This window comes from Amphibalanus amphitrite, unplaced genomic scaffold (genome assembly GCF_019059575.1).
Source record: "Amphibalanus amphitrite isolate SeventyFive unplaced genomic scaffold, NRLGWU_Aamphi_draft 000215F_arrow, whole genome shotgun sequence".
Taxonomy (NCBI): Eukaryota; Metazoa; Arthropoda; class Thecostraca; order Balanomorpha; family Balanidae; genus Amphibalanus; species Amphibalanus amphitrite.
This window is the reverse complement of record NW_024881710.1, coordinates 245,001-258,473: the sequence shown is the minus strand read 5'-3', so window position 1 is coordinate 258,473 and position 13,473 is coordinate 245,001. Positions and strand designations below refer to the sequence as shown.

The 13,473-nt window shown below is 46.9% G+C and overlaps 1 protein-coding gene across 1 annotated transcript in view; it reads left to right on the top strand.

Annotated features, from left to right (window-relative positions):
- The first annotated feature begins 8,137 nt into the window (after nucleotides 1–8,137).
- LOC122385336 (kinesin-like protein KIF20A) overlaps nucleotides 8,138–13,473 on the top strand; it is a 13,273-nt gene continuing 7,937 nt past the window's right edge. Inside the window, exons 1-6 of the mRNA XM_043373536.1 lie at nucleotides 8,138–8,160; nucleotides 10,239–10,492; nucleotides 10,714–10,823; nucleotides 11,150–11,304; nucleotides 11,702–11,998; nucleotides 13,043–13,130. Coding sequence (XP_043229471.1) covers nucleotides 10,244–10,492; nucleotides 10,714–10,823; nucleotides 11,150–11,304; nucleotides 11,702–11,998; nucleotides 13,043–13,130 — 899 coding nt within the window. The 5' untranslated portion in view covers nucleotides 8,138–8,160; nucleotides 10,239–10,243. The remainder of the gene's footprint in view (nucleotides 8,161–10,238; nucleotides 10,493–10,713; nucleotides 10,824–11,149; nucleotides 11,305–11,701; nucleotides 11,999–13,042; nucleotides 13,131–13,473) is intronic.

Sequence of the window (13,473 nt, the reverse complement as noted above, 5' to 3'; positions counted from 1 at the left end):
TGTACTTGTTGCATCAGCTCTGAGCTTCATCTTCTGGCAAATGGAAGTAAAATGTCTAAAAAAGGTTTTCATTCAGTTTCGCGTCCTTATATTGTTTATAACCGACCAAAAATGGCTCCAAAATTAGGGTGCCCGTCTTACCACGTTCCCCTATATATCTCCTAAATGACCGCAGATATCGTCACCAAGTTTTCCGGACCCCACCGGGCATCAATTTCAAACATTGTGACTAAACATTTTCCAGAGGCTGTGATAGGTTGGCCGCAAATGACGTCAGGATGACGTCATGTTCTACCATTTTCTACCCAGCAAAAGGTTTCGCGGGAGCAGAGCTGTCAGGCCTACAGCTGTAAAGATACAGGAACGTGTTCTTGGCATAAAAGTTATAGGTATAGAAACACCTGGCAGGGCTGTGCAGTGTCTGCTATCTCGGATTTTTAAAGTTTACTGATTTTGACACCCGACAATAAAAAAGCAATTTTTGGCTGTAGGTACCTTACAGCCAAAAGAGACTTTTTTCGAATTTCGAAAAAAAGGAATATCTATTTATCATAGTCCCTACCGTCTTCTATCCACACAGGGGAAGGTGGGCATAGCTCGGACCACTTTCTCTGAACTCTGGAGGCCATTTGCTCAGTAACTTCAGGTTCGGTGAACTGCAAATACCTAGTGCCCATGTTGGTTCCATGTGTGACCTTCATAATTACCGCGAAATAAAAGAGTTGGCTTGAAATGCGGATGTAGGAGGTGCGAAAATTTTGGGTGATGTCAGATGTCCGAAATTACCCCTGCCGTGGGGTTAACCCTCGCCGGACCTATTGGTTTTCCACATACTTAGGTACGCGCCGGTCGAGGGGCGGGGGTACGATCCCCCCTCGCTGTTTCGCCACTGGTGGAGCTAGCTCGTCGGTAAAAAACGAGCGTGTGCGCCGTTACGAGACGCAGAGAATGATAAGGTCCTAGGTCAACCAGTGACCTCTGAGGTCAGGTCAAGTGCCCAAACGTACGGTTCGGTTTTTGGTGAATAACTTCGCAAAAAACGGCCGCAGAGCCGCGATTTTGGCAGGATCATGTTCCCCTCGCTCAGGCGCGTCGAATGATATTCTTTTTGTTTGGGTGAGGTCAGCTTAGGGTGTTGACCTCGGGTCATGGTCAGGTCAGCGCCCCCAGGTCACGAAATGGTCGAAGGAGGTCATGTCGCATGTCATTCGATTTGGAAGGTCTTCCTGAGCTCCTTGGTGGCTTTCCCAACTCGCTAGCTTAATTTGATCGGGAGTTATTAGCGAAAAACTAATATGACCTTAACCCTATTAGTGGCAGGGGGGGGGGGTTGTTTTTATCCACCCCTCAGGTTTTTCGGGAATATCTCCGAAACCGCTGAAGCTACGATGCTGAAATTTTCTGACTTTTCCTAAAACTAAATTGGGCACATTCCCTGAAAATTTCAAGTTCATAACTTTACCAGGGGCGGCTCCAGAGCACTGGGAATTGGGGGGTCCTATTCGTGAAGCGAGTCATTTGGGCGAAGATCACGATGCTGCACCAGTTTTACGAACAGTGAATGAAAGGTATCATGTGATAACATATACAAAGTTATTGTGCATCCTCTTTTGACACGTTTTTGCTATAATAGGCGGATCCAGGCGTCCAAAAAGGGGGGTTATTTTTTACCTCCCAACATAGGTGCCCTGACACCGCCTATGCATGACCAATACAATTTTAGTCGTTCTCTCATAAGAAAATTGTAACATAACAAGACCATTGCCACCCTTTTTAGAAACAGTACCAACAAAAACCTTATTTACTATACTTTTTGTGTACCCCCAATCTCAATGATCTGTATCCGCCTATGATTTTTGAAAATGCATATTTTTAGGATCCATGTGAATTCCTGGTTCATTCTCTATCGATCGGCAAAAGTTGCGTTAAGATTGGTTCAGAAACCTGGCCGTGATAAACAGTCTAAAATGTATCTGCAATTTGCCCGTTTTTACCCCCCTCTACCCCCCTATTTACATTTTTTAATTTTATTTTTTTTAGAAATGTAGATCTCGTTGAGCGAAATCGAATGCCGTTTGAATTTTGAAAATCGGCCGGTTAGATCTCGAGATATCAAGGGGGGGTCGTAAACAGCCCCCCCCCTGCCACTAATATGGGGTAGCCAGGAGCCTGCCACTAATAGGGTTAATTAGGGGAAAGTTGGGTAATATCGGCCAGTAGGTAATATCGGACAGGAAGTTATCTTCTGAACTCTCCCCCATGTGCATACGCAAATATTTTACTTGGAAAAAAGGTAGCACTGGATTTCCTTTGTCACCACCTCCTCTCGCAGGCAGTTTGCCGCTGGCTGTCATATTTTTTTTACGATAATCGCCATTTGTCCTTCCATCCATGCAACTTATTAATTACCTCTTATCGCAGAGATAAAGAAGTTGTAACTGCCAAGTTGTACCTTTTCCACTCTGAACATTTTGTTATCGATTATGGGCCAACTATCTGTGTTCAATGTGTTTGCTGCTCCCATTTTAGCGCATTTTGAACGGCCTACGTGTTTGCTATATTATCGGACACCATCCGATATTACCCTATGGGGGGAGGTGTTTGAACCCCCCTCCCCCTCTTCTAACTCGGCTCCTGGGCCACGGAGCGACACGCGGAAGGTGGCGTTCGAAAGAGCAAGAAGCCAACGCATAACTCGGGGACCAATATCAATATCAAGACTCTTGACCCTCGCATGTGTAGGGGGAGGGGTCGGATGGACCCCCCCTCATGGTTTTTCGCGAATAACTCGCGTAAAAAGCGGCCGATCGCAACGAAACCTTCAGTACCCTCGCATTGATCAATTTTACACCTACCCTGAAAATTTCATGACCCTGACCCAAATGACCTTTGACCTGTCACCTCTTTTCCGAGACCATTTTGGCCGGAATCGCGATTCCGCGTATGTCGGCTCGCATAAGCCGCGCGTTTGCAAGCTTTTCGTGGTTTCAAACGTTCAAACATGTGATTTGATGTTGCCCCCATGCATTAGGGTGGGTGTCAAGGTCACCTGGAGGTCAGGTCAGGTCATTGACCTTTGGTGACCTCGGTTCACTTTTTCGAGTTTTACATGTCTCTAGTCTAGTTTTTTTTTTAGCTGAATTCGAATTTAGCAACCATTTGAACATTTACGAAACAGTTTTGGTGCCTTCGTAGCATGTTACGAAGCTGTTAGAGGCGGATGACAGGTACTACGAATACCCGTCACGACCCCTACCAGTTGACCTGACCTGACCTGACCTGACCCGACCTGGTCTAAACGCTTAACGACATCATCTGTGATCAAAACTAACACGATATTCGTGATCAGCACCCCGAAAAACCCCTTAGCAGCCACACTTTACGACTTTCTAACAGGTCCCGATTTTCCCGACTTTGGGTCATTGACCTGACCTGGAAGGTCAACCAATGACCTAGGACCTTAAAATTGGGTATCATCGGCTTCTTCTCGTCACGGGCAACACGCTCGTTTTTTCCGCAAAGCTCTAGCTCGATCAGGGGCCAAACGGCGAGGGGGGGGGGTCCAACCGACCCCTCCTACACATTAGAAGCTGGCAAACGCCGCACACATGCTAGGGTTTAAGATCCATTTGGACGCCCGTCCGTAATTTGCTGCTGCTGTCCGATAATACCCAAGTACCTAACTTTTTTTCTTAAAAAAATCGCTGCGCTCCAACGCAACACCGGAACTTCAGCAGACTTTCTAAAAACAAAGTTTTTTGGCTTTCTTCATATATTTAACTGACTCCCAGTTACATAAAAAATGATAACCTTCATGTCACGATGGCTTGAAGTTACCCGTCCGATAATACCCAATTTTCCCCTATGTCATGAATTACGTCACGCAAGGTCAACATTGCAAAAGTGACGCACCGAACCTTGCAAGGAGTGCATGAAATCACGATTCTGTGTGCTTGAGATAGTTGGAGATCGCTCCCGGCGCCAGAATAGCAGTTTTCATTTTTCCCCATTGACTTATACCTACCTAATGGTGAGGTCACGAAAATGACACCTGACCTCATGTGACCTTAACCCGGCCGGGCCCGGGGGGTAATCCCAACCACCGCAGCCCGGGGGGGGGGCGTTTCTCGCCCCCCCCCCTGTCTAACTCCGTAAAGAAGGGAGCTACGGAAACAAAAGCGATACCAAACGAAAGGTCCTTACGAGACGATTCTAAAGCACCTAAAAATTTTGACCTCAGGTCAATTTTCAAGGTCAGAGGTCAAGGTCAAAGGCAAAAACCGGCACATGTGTAGTGATCTCAAAGCAAGCCTCCTAGAGGACGGCAGACTGCATCAAACCGGCAAAATTGGGTGTCAAACGAAAGAAGAGAATCTGAGGATTCCGAAAATGTGCTCCAAAGCAAAGGTCAAGGTCAAGGTCACGCTCAAAATTGACCTCAAACTTGGCACTTTTTCGCACATCTTGCCTGCTAACTTCCAAGATGTTTTGAAATGTTTTGAGGCTTATCAGCTCCCTATTTGTGGTTCATCTTACGATACAAGGCTGCTCAAAGGTCAAGGTCACAGAAGAGTACCTATCCCTGCTAGAGGCTATTTCACTGATTCAAGCTAGTAATAATAAATAAGACAATTTTGCCATCCGGAAGCTCTAAATGAAGGCTTAGAGGAAAATAGATGCCAGATTCGTGATCAGCGGGTACAAATCCATCATAAACGACCTTTCATGTGTCAAGGTCAACCAGAGGTCATTCGAGGTCACATAAGGTCAACATGAAACTTGACCTTTTCCGAACAAAATATATATCATTCGACGCGGCTTGACAAGGCGAATGCGATGGTACCACTGCCGTAGCTCTAGGACCATTTTGTCGAAGTTATTTGCGAAAAACTAAAACCACATTTTGGGGTCGTTGACCTGACCTCTGACCTCAGGTCACCAAAACTATTTTTCTATTTTTTTCTAGGTCAAACGCTACACAACCGTGCTCGTAATTTGTCTTTATCTCTAAAACTCTATTTTTAGCAGCTATTTGAAGTTTGCGTCTGTGACGCCGAAGTTTGCCGTGCAGAGGTCTAGAAAAATGGACCTTGTGACGTCATCAAGGGGGCTAGGTCCAAATTTTTTACTTCAAAAGATGTCAAATTGATGGGAGAAAAGGTACTGAAAGTTTCGCTTTCCTAACCCTAAGCGTTCGTGAGCTATCTCAAATATTCGCGAGGGGGGGGCGAAAAACGCCCCCCGGGCCCGCGAGGGTTAACCCGGCAGGCGGTGGGCCTACCAGCCACCTTCCACGCGGTGGGGGGGGGGGGCACTTTTTGCCCCCCCCGTATCTCCGAAACTACTGGACGGATCCGGAAAATTCAAACGGCGTTCGATAGCCCTGTCAAATTTGTCGAGGGAAACCAAATTTCATTGACCTCGGGGTCACCGATGACGTCACAGGTCAGGTCAAAGATAAAATGTTTCACCGTTCACAGGGCTTCTAGCCCGCGCACCGACGGGGGTCTGCGCCAACTTAGTACCGACGGGGGGGGGGCGGATGACCGCCCCCCCCTGAGATCTCGAGAACGAAGCAAGATAGCGACAAGCGGTAAACGGCATCGGATACGCACGGACAAGGTCTACAATTTTTACAAAGGTCATTTTCAGGTCAGGTCAAAGATGACGTCACAGGGGTCGAAAAAGTCAAAATGGCGGCGCTAGATATGGATAGGGTTTTTCTCGAATAACTTTCGAAGTAGTCAAGATAGGAACAAACTAAGGGCATCATCGTGATCCTCTCGTCAATCCGCATCAAATGATATATATGTTGACCTCGAAAGGTCAAGGTCAAAGGTTGACCTCAGGTCACGTGACCTCGAGGTCATCATGTATATCATTCGATGCGTCTTGACGAGCTGAACACAATGAGACCATCTGCGCGGCTGTATCTTGTTCCTGCAAGGAGTTATTGGCAAAAAACCTTTGGTGACCTTTGATGACGTCACATGACCTTACAGCTGCCCAACAGCAAAACAGACCTCAAGGTAGTGAAGGTTGATCGTATGTGAAGTCATGTATGGTATATGGGGCCATTCTGACCCGTTTTAGTGGTAAAAACAGGGAGTTGATTTTTCCCCCATTGACTTATAATGGGGAGGTCGCGAAATTGACCTGACCTTAGGTCACCGACATCAAAATTCCGAGATATACAAATTGTAGCTACTAATGACCTTATAACATCCTGCGACTTTCAAAGGCCTCCGACATCTGCTGTAGCTCTGGCACGGTGACAAAGTTGCAAAAAAGTGACTTGAGGTTGGGTCATTCAAAGTGACCTGGTGACCTGACCTTAAAAGTTAGGAGGTTCAAACTTGCACACCATGTGTAAAATTGATGGGGTTATAGTCATACCAAATTTCGCGGCGCTACGCGCCGCGGTTTTCCCGCTATCCGCGAAAAACCTCAGGGGGGGCGGATATCCGCCCCCCCCCGTCGGTGCGCGGGCTAGGGAAAGCGCTATAACACCGAGTAAAACGCATTTTGTCGAAAATCAGCGATAAGGCGTCAGTTGTCTAGTACATATGTTGCTATTAGAGGTCACTGGTCATACCAGGTCAGGTCACAGGTCAGGTCACCAAAGGTCACCAAGGGTCACCACATGAGCCCAACTTTACTAAGGTTATGTGATGCATGTTTTATGGCCAGTTTTTCATTTCCAACTCAATGGTGTTGGTTATAAGACCATCAGGTACGGTTTAGGTCACTTTCTGATAGAGGTCAGGTCAAGGTCAGGTCAAAAAACGTCAAATTTCAAAGTTGATAGTTTTGCGTAAAATGGGTATCGATTCGATGCAGCTCGTCAGGGGGAGTCTAATGGTGGTCTTTGTTTTGCGCTACGAGGTCTAGAATTGCTAAAAATTGAGTTTGAAAATTTGACGTCATCAGTTTTGAACAGTTTTTTCGCTATAACTTGGCCAAAAAAAGAGGTATCGATCTCAAATTTGGTATGTAGATAGAAGGCGGTAGGGACTATCACATATATTCCGGTTTTTTCGAAATTCAAAAAACTTTTTGGATTTTTTGGCTATTATATTCAAAAAATCTATTTTTTTATTTTTGGGGGTCAAAATCCAAAAAATTCGAAAAACCGAAATAGCAGTTTTGTAGCCCTTCTGATTTCACACCTTTTATGTCTGAAACATTTTTCTGTATCTCTAAAGCTGTGGGCCTGACAGCTCTTCCCGCGAAACCTTTTTTTTGGGGTCGAAAATGGCAAAAATGACGTCACTCTTACGTCATTAGCGGCCAACCTATCATAGCCTTTGGAAAAATTTTTGGTCACCATGTGCGCTAGCTGCTCCCGGGAGGGTACTGAAAGTTTGGTGACGATCGGCGCAGCGGTTCTCGAGATATATCGAAAAAAGTAAAGGGGGGCAAAAAAATGCCCCCCCACCGCCTGGAAGGTTAAGAAAAAATCCGAGATAGGTAGGTATAGAAGTTGTGAGAAATGAGAATTCTAATGGGTACTAGGTCCTGCAAGTTTCATTTCCCTGTGAAAGCTCTTCTGGCAGCGAGGGCGTTGCGAAGTTGCGACATCTGAAGACCGTGCAGAGGTTCACTTATGGCGTCAAGGTCAGTGACCTGACCTAACCGGTTGGTGTCAAAAGATCCGGCTTGAATCAAAGGTCAGGTATGCCCGGTATGCCAAGTTTCAGCCCTTCTATCGCCGGCGTGTTCGGAGCTATCGCAAAAAAAAAACATATGAGGGATGGGTGCCCCCCCCCCCGCGGCCTCGGGCAGAGGATGGGGCAGCTTCGGACAGTCGGGAGCCCTCTAGTTAGGTATGCCACAGTTTCAGTCAGTTACAATGCGTTTTCATTGTAACCGATGTCGAAACGTGGATTACATTTTGATAATCACTTTCGGTTGAATAAAAAGAAAAGGGAGAACTGACTCAAAATAAGTCTGATTATATAGTGTTCCTTGCTTCCTAATGCCGAATACCAATCCGTAGCTGACGCCTATTTCGCGGACATACCTTTTTTAGTGGGGCACGGTAACGAAGAAAAATGCTGGTGAAGTCTCATCCTCTGATTGGTCGATGACTTGTTTTCCAAACATTCAAATCGGAAGCACGCGTGTGGGCGCGTTGGATACGATTGTGGTGTACTGGATGTAAGTATAAGGTAAATATAATTTAATGTGGAAAATAACACAAATTTTAGCCACAGCTGAAAGTGCAGATTTTTTTCAGACAGCATATCAGCAGCTACAGGTGGTCATGCTGGGTGTCCTATTGTTTTTTTGAATTGATCTATATCTCAACCTGCTATGATGAATTTGTTTGCATTTTAATTATTTTGAATTATTTCGATAAATGATTAAAATACTTATTGCTGATATTTGTTCTCATGTTTTTGATATGAGTTTGATATGTGCCTAGAACCACAGCTATCTGGGTTTGACCTGAGATCAGAGTGAACTGAAGAGACAGAGTTGAGACTTCAACTTATGACCAGAGGTCAGTTTTACCAACAGAAAAATAGCCGCCTGCCAGATTTTTTTGCTTAAGATCGCTTCACATAGGTAGCGTGAAAGCGATGGGCACTTAAAGGGACCCTCCCACCTTAACATTAGATTTGAGTTGAGATAGCCAAAATAGGGTCCCTGGCTCACAATTACCGGTTTCGGCACTCACAACATCGAGAAATGCCTTAAATCAGAAATATTGAATTTCAAAATTGCAGCATTTTGATTCAGAGGGGCTAATGCTTAGGAATACCCCTCTGAATGTGTGACGTCAGCGCAGATATCTAACGATTTTAAATGTTTGACTAAAACGTTTTGTAGCACGCGGTGGTATATGCTATTTGCGCGCAACATCTGCCGCAAACGCCGCACTTCTAAAATAAAGTCGCTAGAAACAGCGGAGATCCCAAGAAAGTAAACAAAAGTAAAAGTCTAATATCTTGAAAACCGGTGAATATTTTTCGGTGAAATTTGGTAGATATTCGTTTTCGCTCTTTCTGAACCGAGCGACATCACTTTCATGCCAATTTATAAACTTTTTTGAAGGTGAGAGGGTCCCTTTAAGTGGATAGGGCATACGCTCCGTATGTGAAGCGGTCTCAGTCAAGCAAAAAAATACTGGCAGGTGGCTATTTTTCTGTTGGTAAAACTGGCTTCAGGAAGTTGAGTTGGCTGGTGGCATAGGTTCCTTGTAGCAATGCATGGTCTGTATTCTAACCTTTTGAGGTTAGTTCACTTATGTGACCTAGTGACATGACCTTGGGCTGCCTTGGTCTGAAAATTTAACATGCAGAAAAGATGCATGAAGTCCAGTCTCCTAAAATTGTATTCTTATTTCTTGGTTGGGTGTCAACTGTCAGAGGGGAAAATTATTCATTAAATGGGGTGAGAGTGGAAAATCGCCAGTCAGATAAGGCTAAAGACAGTTGTGGATAGAATGCAGCGTTAAGGGATTAAAAGGTAGCAAAAATTCCACACAAATGTGGTAAGATGTAGTGTTTAATGTATGCACAAATATAATGTTTGAGACCATAATTGCAGATTGAGATTTCTTTCTTGATAAAGATGGGAGTTTAGAATTGCTCTTGGAAATTTGAAGTGGGAGTGGAAAATTGTTTTCATTTGGATGTCGTTTCCCACCCAAATTGAGGACGTTTGGGACAATAGCATGAACAGGTCTTAGTGTGCAAAAAGATGTTGCACTCCATGGGACTATTTTTCAAGAAATGCCAGTTGCCACCATTCTCTTATCTGAAAAAAAAATGAAGTCCATTGTCCAACCACCCCCCGCCTTGCAAAGGTTAATGTGAGTGGTTGCAGACTAGTTAAATATTTCATCTGTGTAAGTGCTTTCTCTGGGGGTTCTCACAAGAATTATGGCTTTTGACCACTGCACCATGAGGTGCTCTTTTAACACTTTGTTGGTTTTGGTATGATATCTGCCATGAATTCAGTTGATATCCTTTGTTCATCGCTAACAGTAACTTTAGAGTTTAGATCAGGCCTAAAGTTATTTTTATTTTGGTTTTATTTATTTTGGTTCTGACTCACCAATGCTTATTTGGGAATGTGGGGCCGGCAGTGTACCACTCCAAACGCATTTGCTATGAGGTCAACAATATGATGTGAACTGAAATCCCAAGGAAACTGAAGGGATTTGATGCTAGCCCAGCTTGAGCTTTAAATTCGTTTGTGACTTCTGACCTGTCGTGACCTGCTGGCAGGCGCCATGGCGTTCGCGCACCCGGCGCCGGTCGACGTGTCCTACCTGCAGGCGCGCGAGTCGGGCTACCTGCTGGGCCGTGCGCGCGCCTCGTCAGTGGCTCTGCCGGGCCTGGCGCCGCCGCAGCGTGACATCACGGAGGAGCTGGTGGAGCAGCGCGGAGATGACCTGGTGGCCGGCGGTGGCGGCCTGCGCGTCTTCCTGCGCGTGCGGCCGCAGCTGGACGGCGACTTCGGTGACCTGCCGCCGGAGGAGGTCAGTGCCTGCCGCCGACCGGTGGAAATTGATCCGGATTATACTCAGAAGTCCGGCTTGGGATCAGGATAGTCTAGCACGTCATCACTGGCTGCCACGTCGTCTGTTTAGCTGATTTGATCACCGAAGGTTTGAGTTAATTATGTTTCCTTTGTGTGTTGTGAATAATGTGATGGGGTTGATATGTCTGAATGTTGACCCCCGTGTTTTGTCATTTTCAGCGCAAATCGGTCCTGGAACGATCCAGCGACATCCACCTGTTGATGCACGCCCCGAAGGACTCGGCTACGTACAAAAACGGTGTCAACAACAACGGGAAACTAACTCACAGGTAAGGCTCATGTAGATGTTGCATGTTTGAATTCGGACGATCAGTTAGGTAAGATTGACTGCAAGACGTAGGTACCTATGGGATCTGAAATATTTTCATCGTAAATGCTAAGATGCTTGGTGGCTTATCGGAAGGCTATGTTGGATGAGTATGATATGTTCGTATTTCAATATTTGGGTTTGCTGCGGATTCAATGATCGAACTACCGTACCGCCTAAAGGATTTGTGCTATTCGCGTATTTTGTCGGTATTTGCTCCGTTTGGAATGTTCTGTGTCGGCGGACGGACGGGTAGAATGACTCACGGCGTCCCATCTACCCCGCCAGGTACACGTTCTCGCACATTTTCGGTCCCGACACGGACCAGCGGCGTCTGTTTCGGCAGACCACGCTCAAACATGTGTCCGAGTTTGTCAACGGCCGCAGCTGTCTGCTCTTCACGTACGGGGCCACCAACTCGGGCAAAACGTACACCGTTCAAGGTGGGTCAGAGCACCGGCTCAAATCACACTGAACAGCCAAAATGCACCAGTGGTTCTACTGATCATGTGATTTTTATGAGTTTTTTTTTTCGCAATAATGTGATGGTGGCAGGCTTTCCTTCCTATCTTCCTATCCTACGACCTTGTATATGAATCCGCCTTAATTGCTGAATCCTTGAAGATAAATACACTGTTATGCATTTCCTTTTGTGTTATGTGACAATTTTTTCCATGCTACCAAAAAGCTGATGAAGGATATGGCTTGCGAGATTGTACTGCGATGCATCTTAGTACCTAACGTACATAGGTAGTTTTAATTGCAAAACTGCCGGAGGGAAGGCGAAGTACCGTGCCTCCCTTGGCAATGTATTAACACGAGCCTATGCGCCGGTGACAGGAACGCCCTCTGAGCCTGGCCTGCTGCCGCGAGCGTTGGACGTGCTGTTCAACTCGCTAGAGGGCCGGCTGTACGACCGTCTGGACGTGCAGCCGCGCGCCTTCTGTGACGTGTGTTTGGTGTCGGCTGGCCACGAGGCGGCCGCGCGGCGCCTGCAGCGCGAGGTGCTCCAGCTGGGCTCGGAGCGCGAGCTGCCGCCACCGGCCGACGACTCGGGCAGCTGTTGCGAGCAGAGCCTGGCCGGCAGCTCACTGTCGCTGCCTCGCACCGCCGATAGCCTGGCCGCCAGCTCAGTCGGTGAGTTCAAAACGCAAACAGCCTGTCATGTCGGCTTCTCTGCCTGTCATACCGCAGAGAAACCGACATCCGGCTTTAAAGCATTGATTGTCGTGGCCTTGTATTTTGTCCTGATGAAATTATCGATTTGTCTGCACCTATCTTCGCGGGAGAACCATATTCATAGCATGGTTGTCAGGAAGAACGCATCAAGATACAGTTGTGCTGTCTATTTCGACGTTTTATTGTTGACAACGGTTAAGACGCTTGTGTGGACCGTCGCGGTAAAACAGGCGTCTCGTTAACTTTTTGCCACGCCGTACAGTCAACGTAACTCGTGTGGTGGAGTGATTTGTGACGATTGTTGTTTGCGCATCCTCTGCTCGACGTGCGAAAACTTTAGCTGACCTTCGCCGGACAGCATTTTATCCGGCATCCTTTTGTCTTGCTCGTCCGTATATAACTCAAGAGTTTGAAGAACTCGACGGTGCAATATATGATCATCTCAGAAAACGTCTTCGTTCCGTGCCTCCATATTGATTTTGATCTGCATTTCTGGCAATGAGCTTCACTGGAGCATTTGATTATCTAATCGTCTCCGTCTGATCCTCTACGCACGTCATCTCACCACATACCAACAACCACCCATGATTCAAACTCAACTGCTATCTGCACTTCGCGGGGGTGGTAGGGGTGACCCGGTAATTCTGGCAGCACGCTGCGGTCGCGACAGACGGGTAGGGGTCTTTCTCTCCTTACCGGGGGCGGCACCTGACTGTCCACTCTCACCCCCCCCCCCCCCTAGAGTCTCTGGCCGATGTTCCTCTGTGTACCGTTATAGTTGTTTGTGTGTGTGTGTGTGCATGTGGGGAAGGGGAAGGGAACTCGCCACCTCTCCGGGCCGGGGGCGGCACCTGACCGTCCACCCTCACCCCCAGAGTCTCTGGCCGATGTTCCTCCGACCTCCGTGTACCGTTATGGGTGTGTGTGTGTGTGTGTGGGGGGGGGGGACTCGCCACCTCTCCGGGCCTGTGGCGGCAACTGACCGTCCACCCTCACCCCCAGAGTCTCTGGCCGATGTTCCTCTGTGTCCTGAGGTGGTCGGCCGCCAGCGGGAGTCGGCAGTAGTTACCGATTGTCAGCCGAACACCAGGTTAGTGCGCCCGTTGGATAAAGTCCGGGCCTACATAAAGCGTAGAAAACCGTCTAGTTTGTATTTTCAACGTCTGTTCCCGAAATGTTTTGTGCTTATATGCTCAACTAGTGTGTGTGACGACTGCATTTTAGCTTCGAGTCGCCAGTTTGGGTGTTTAAATCTGCGGACTTAACTCAGCAATACATGGTCCACATCGTGTGATTAGTTAGATGTTCAAAATAGCATGCAGATTGGCGTCATGGCGTCATCATGCGACAGTGCTTCCCTTTATCTTAAAATACGAGAAGAAGGGGGCGTTATACTGCGTACGATAATTAACACACAATATGATGGTCCGGAC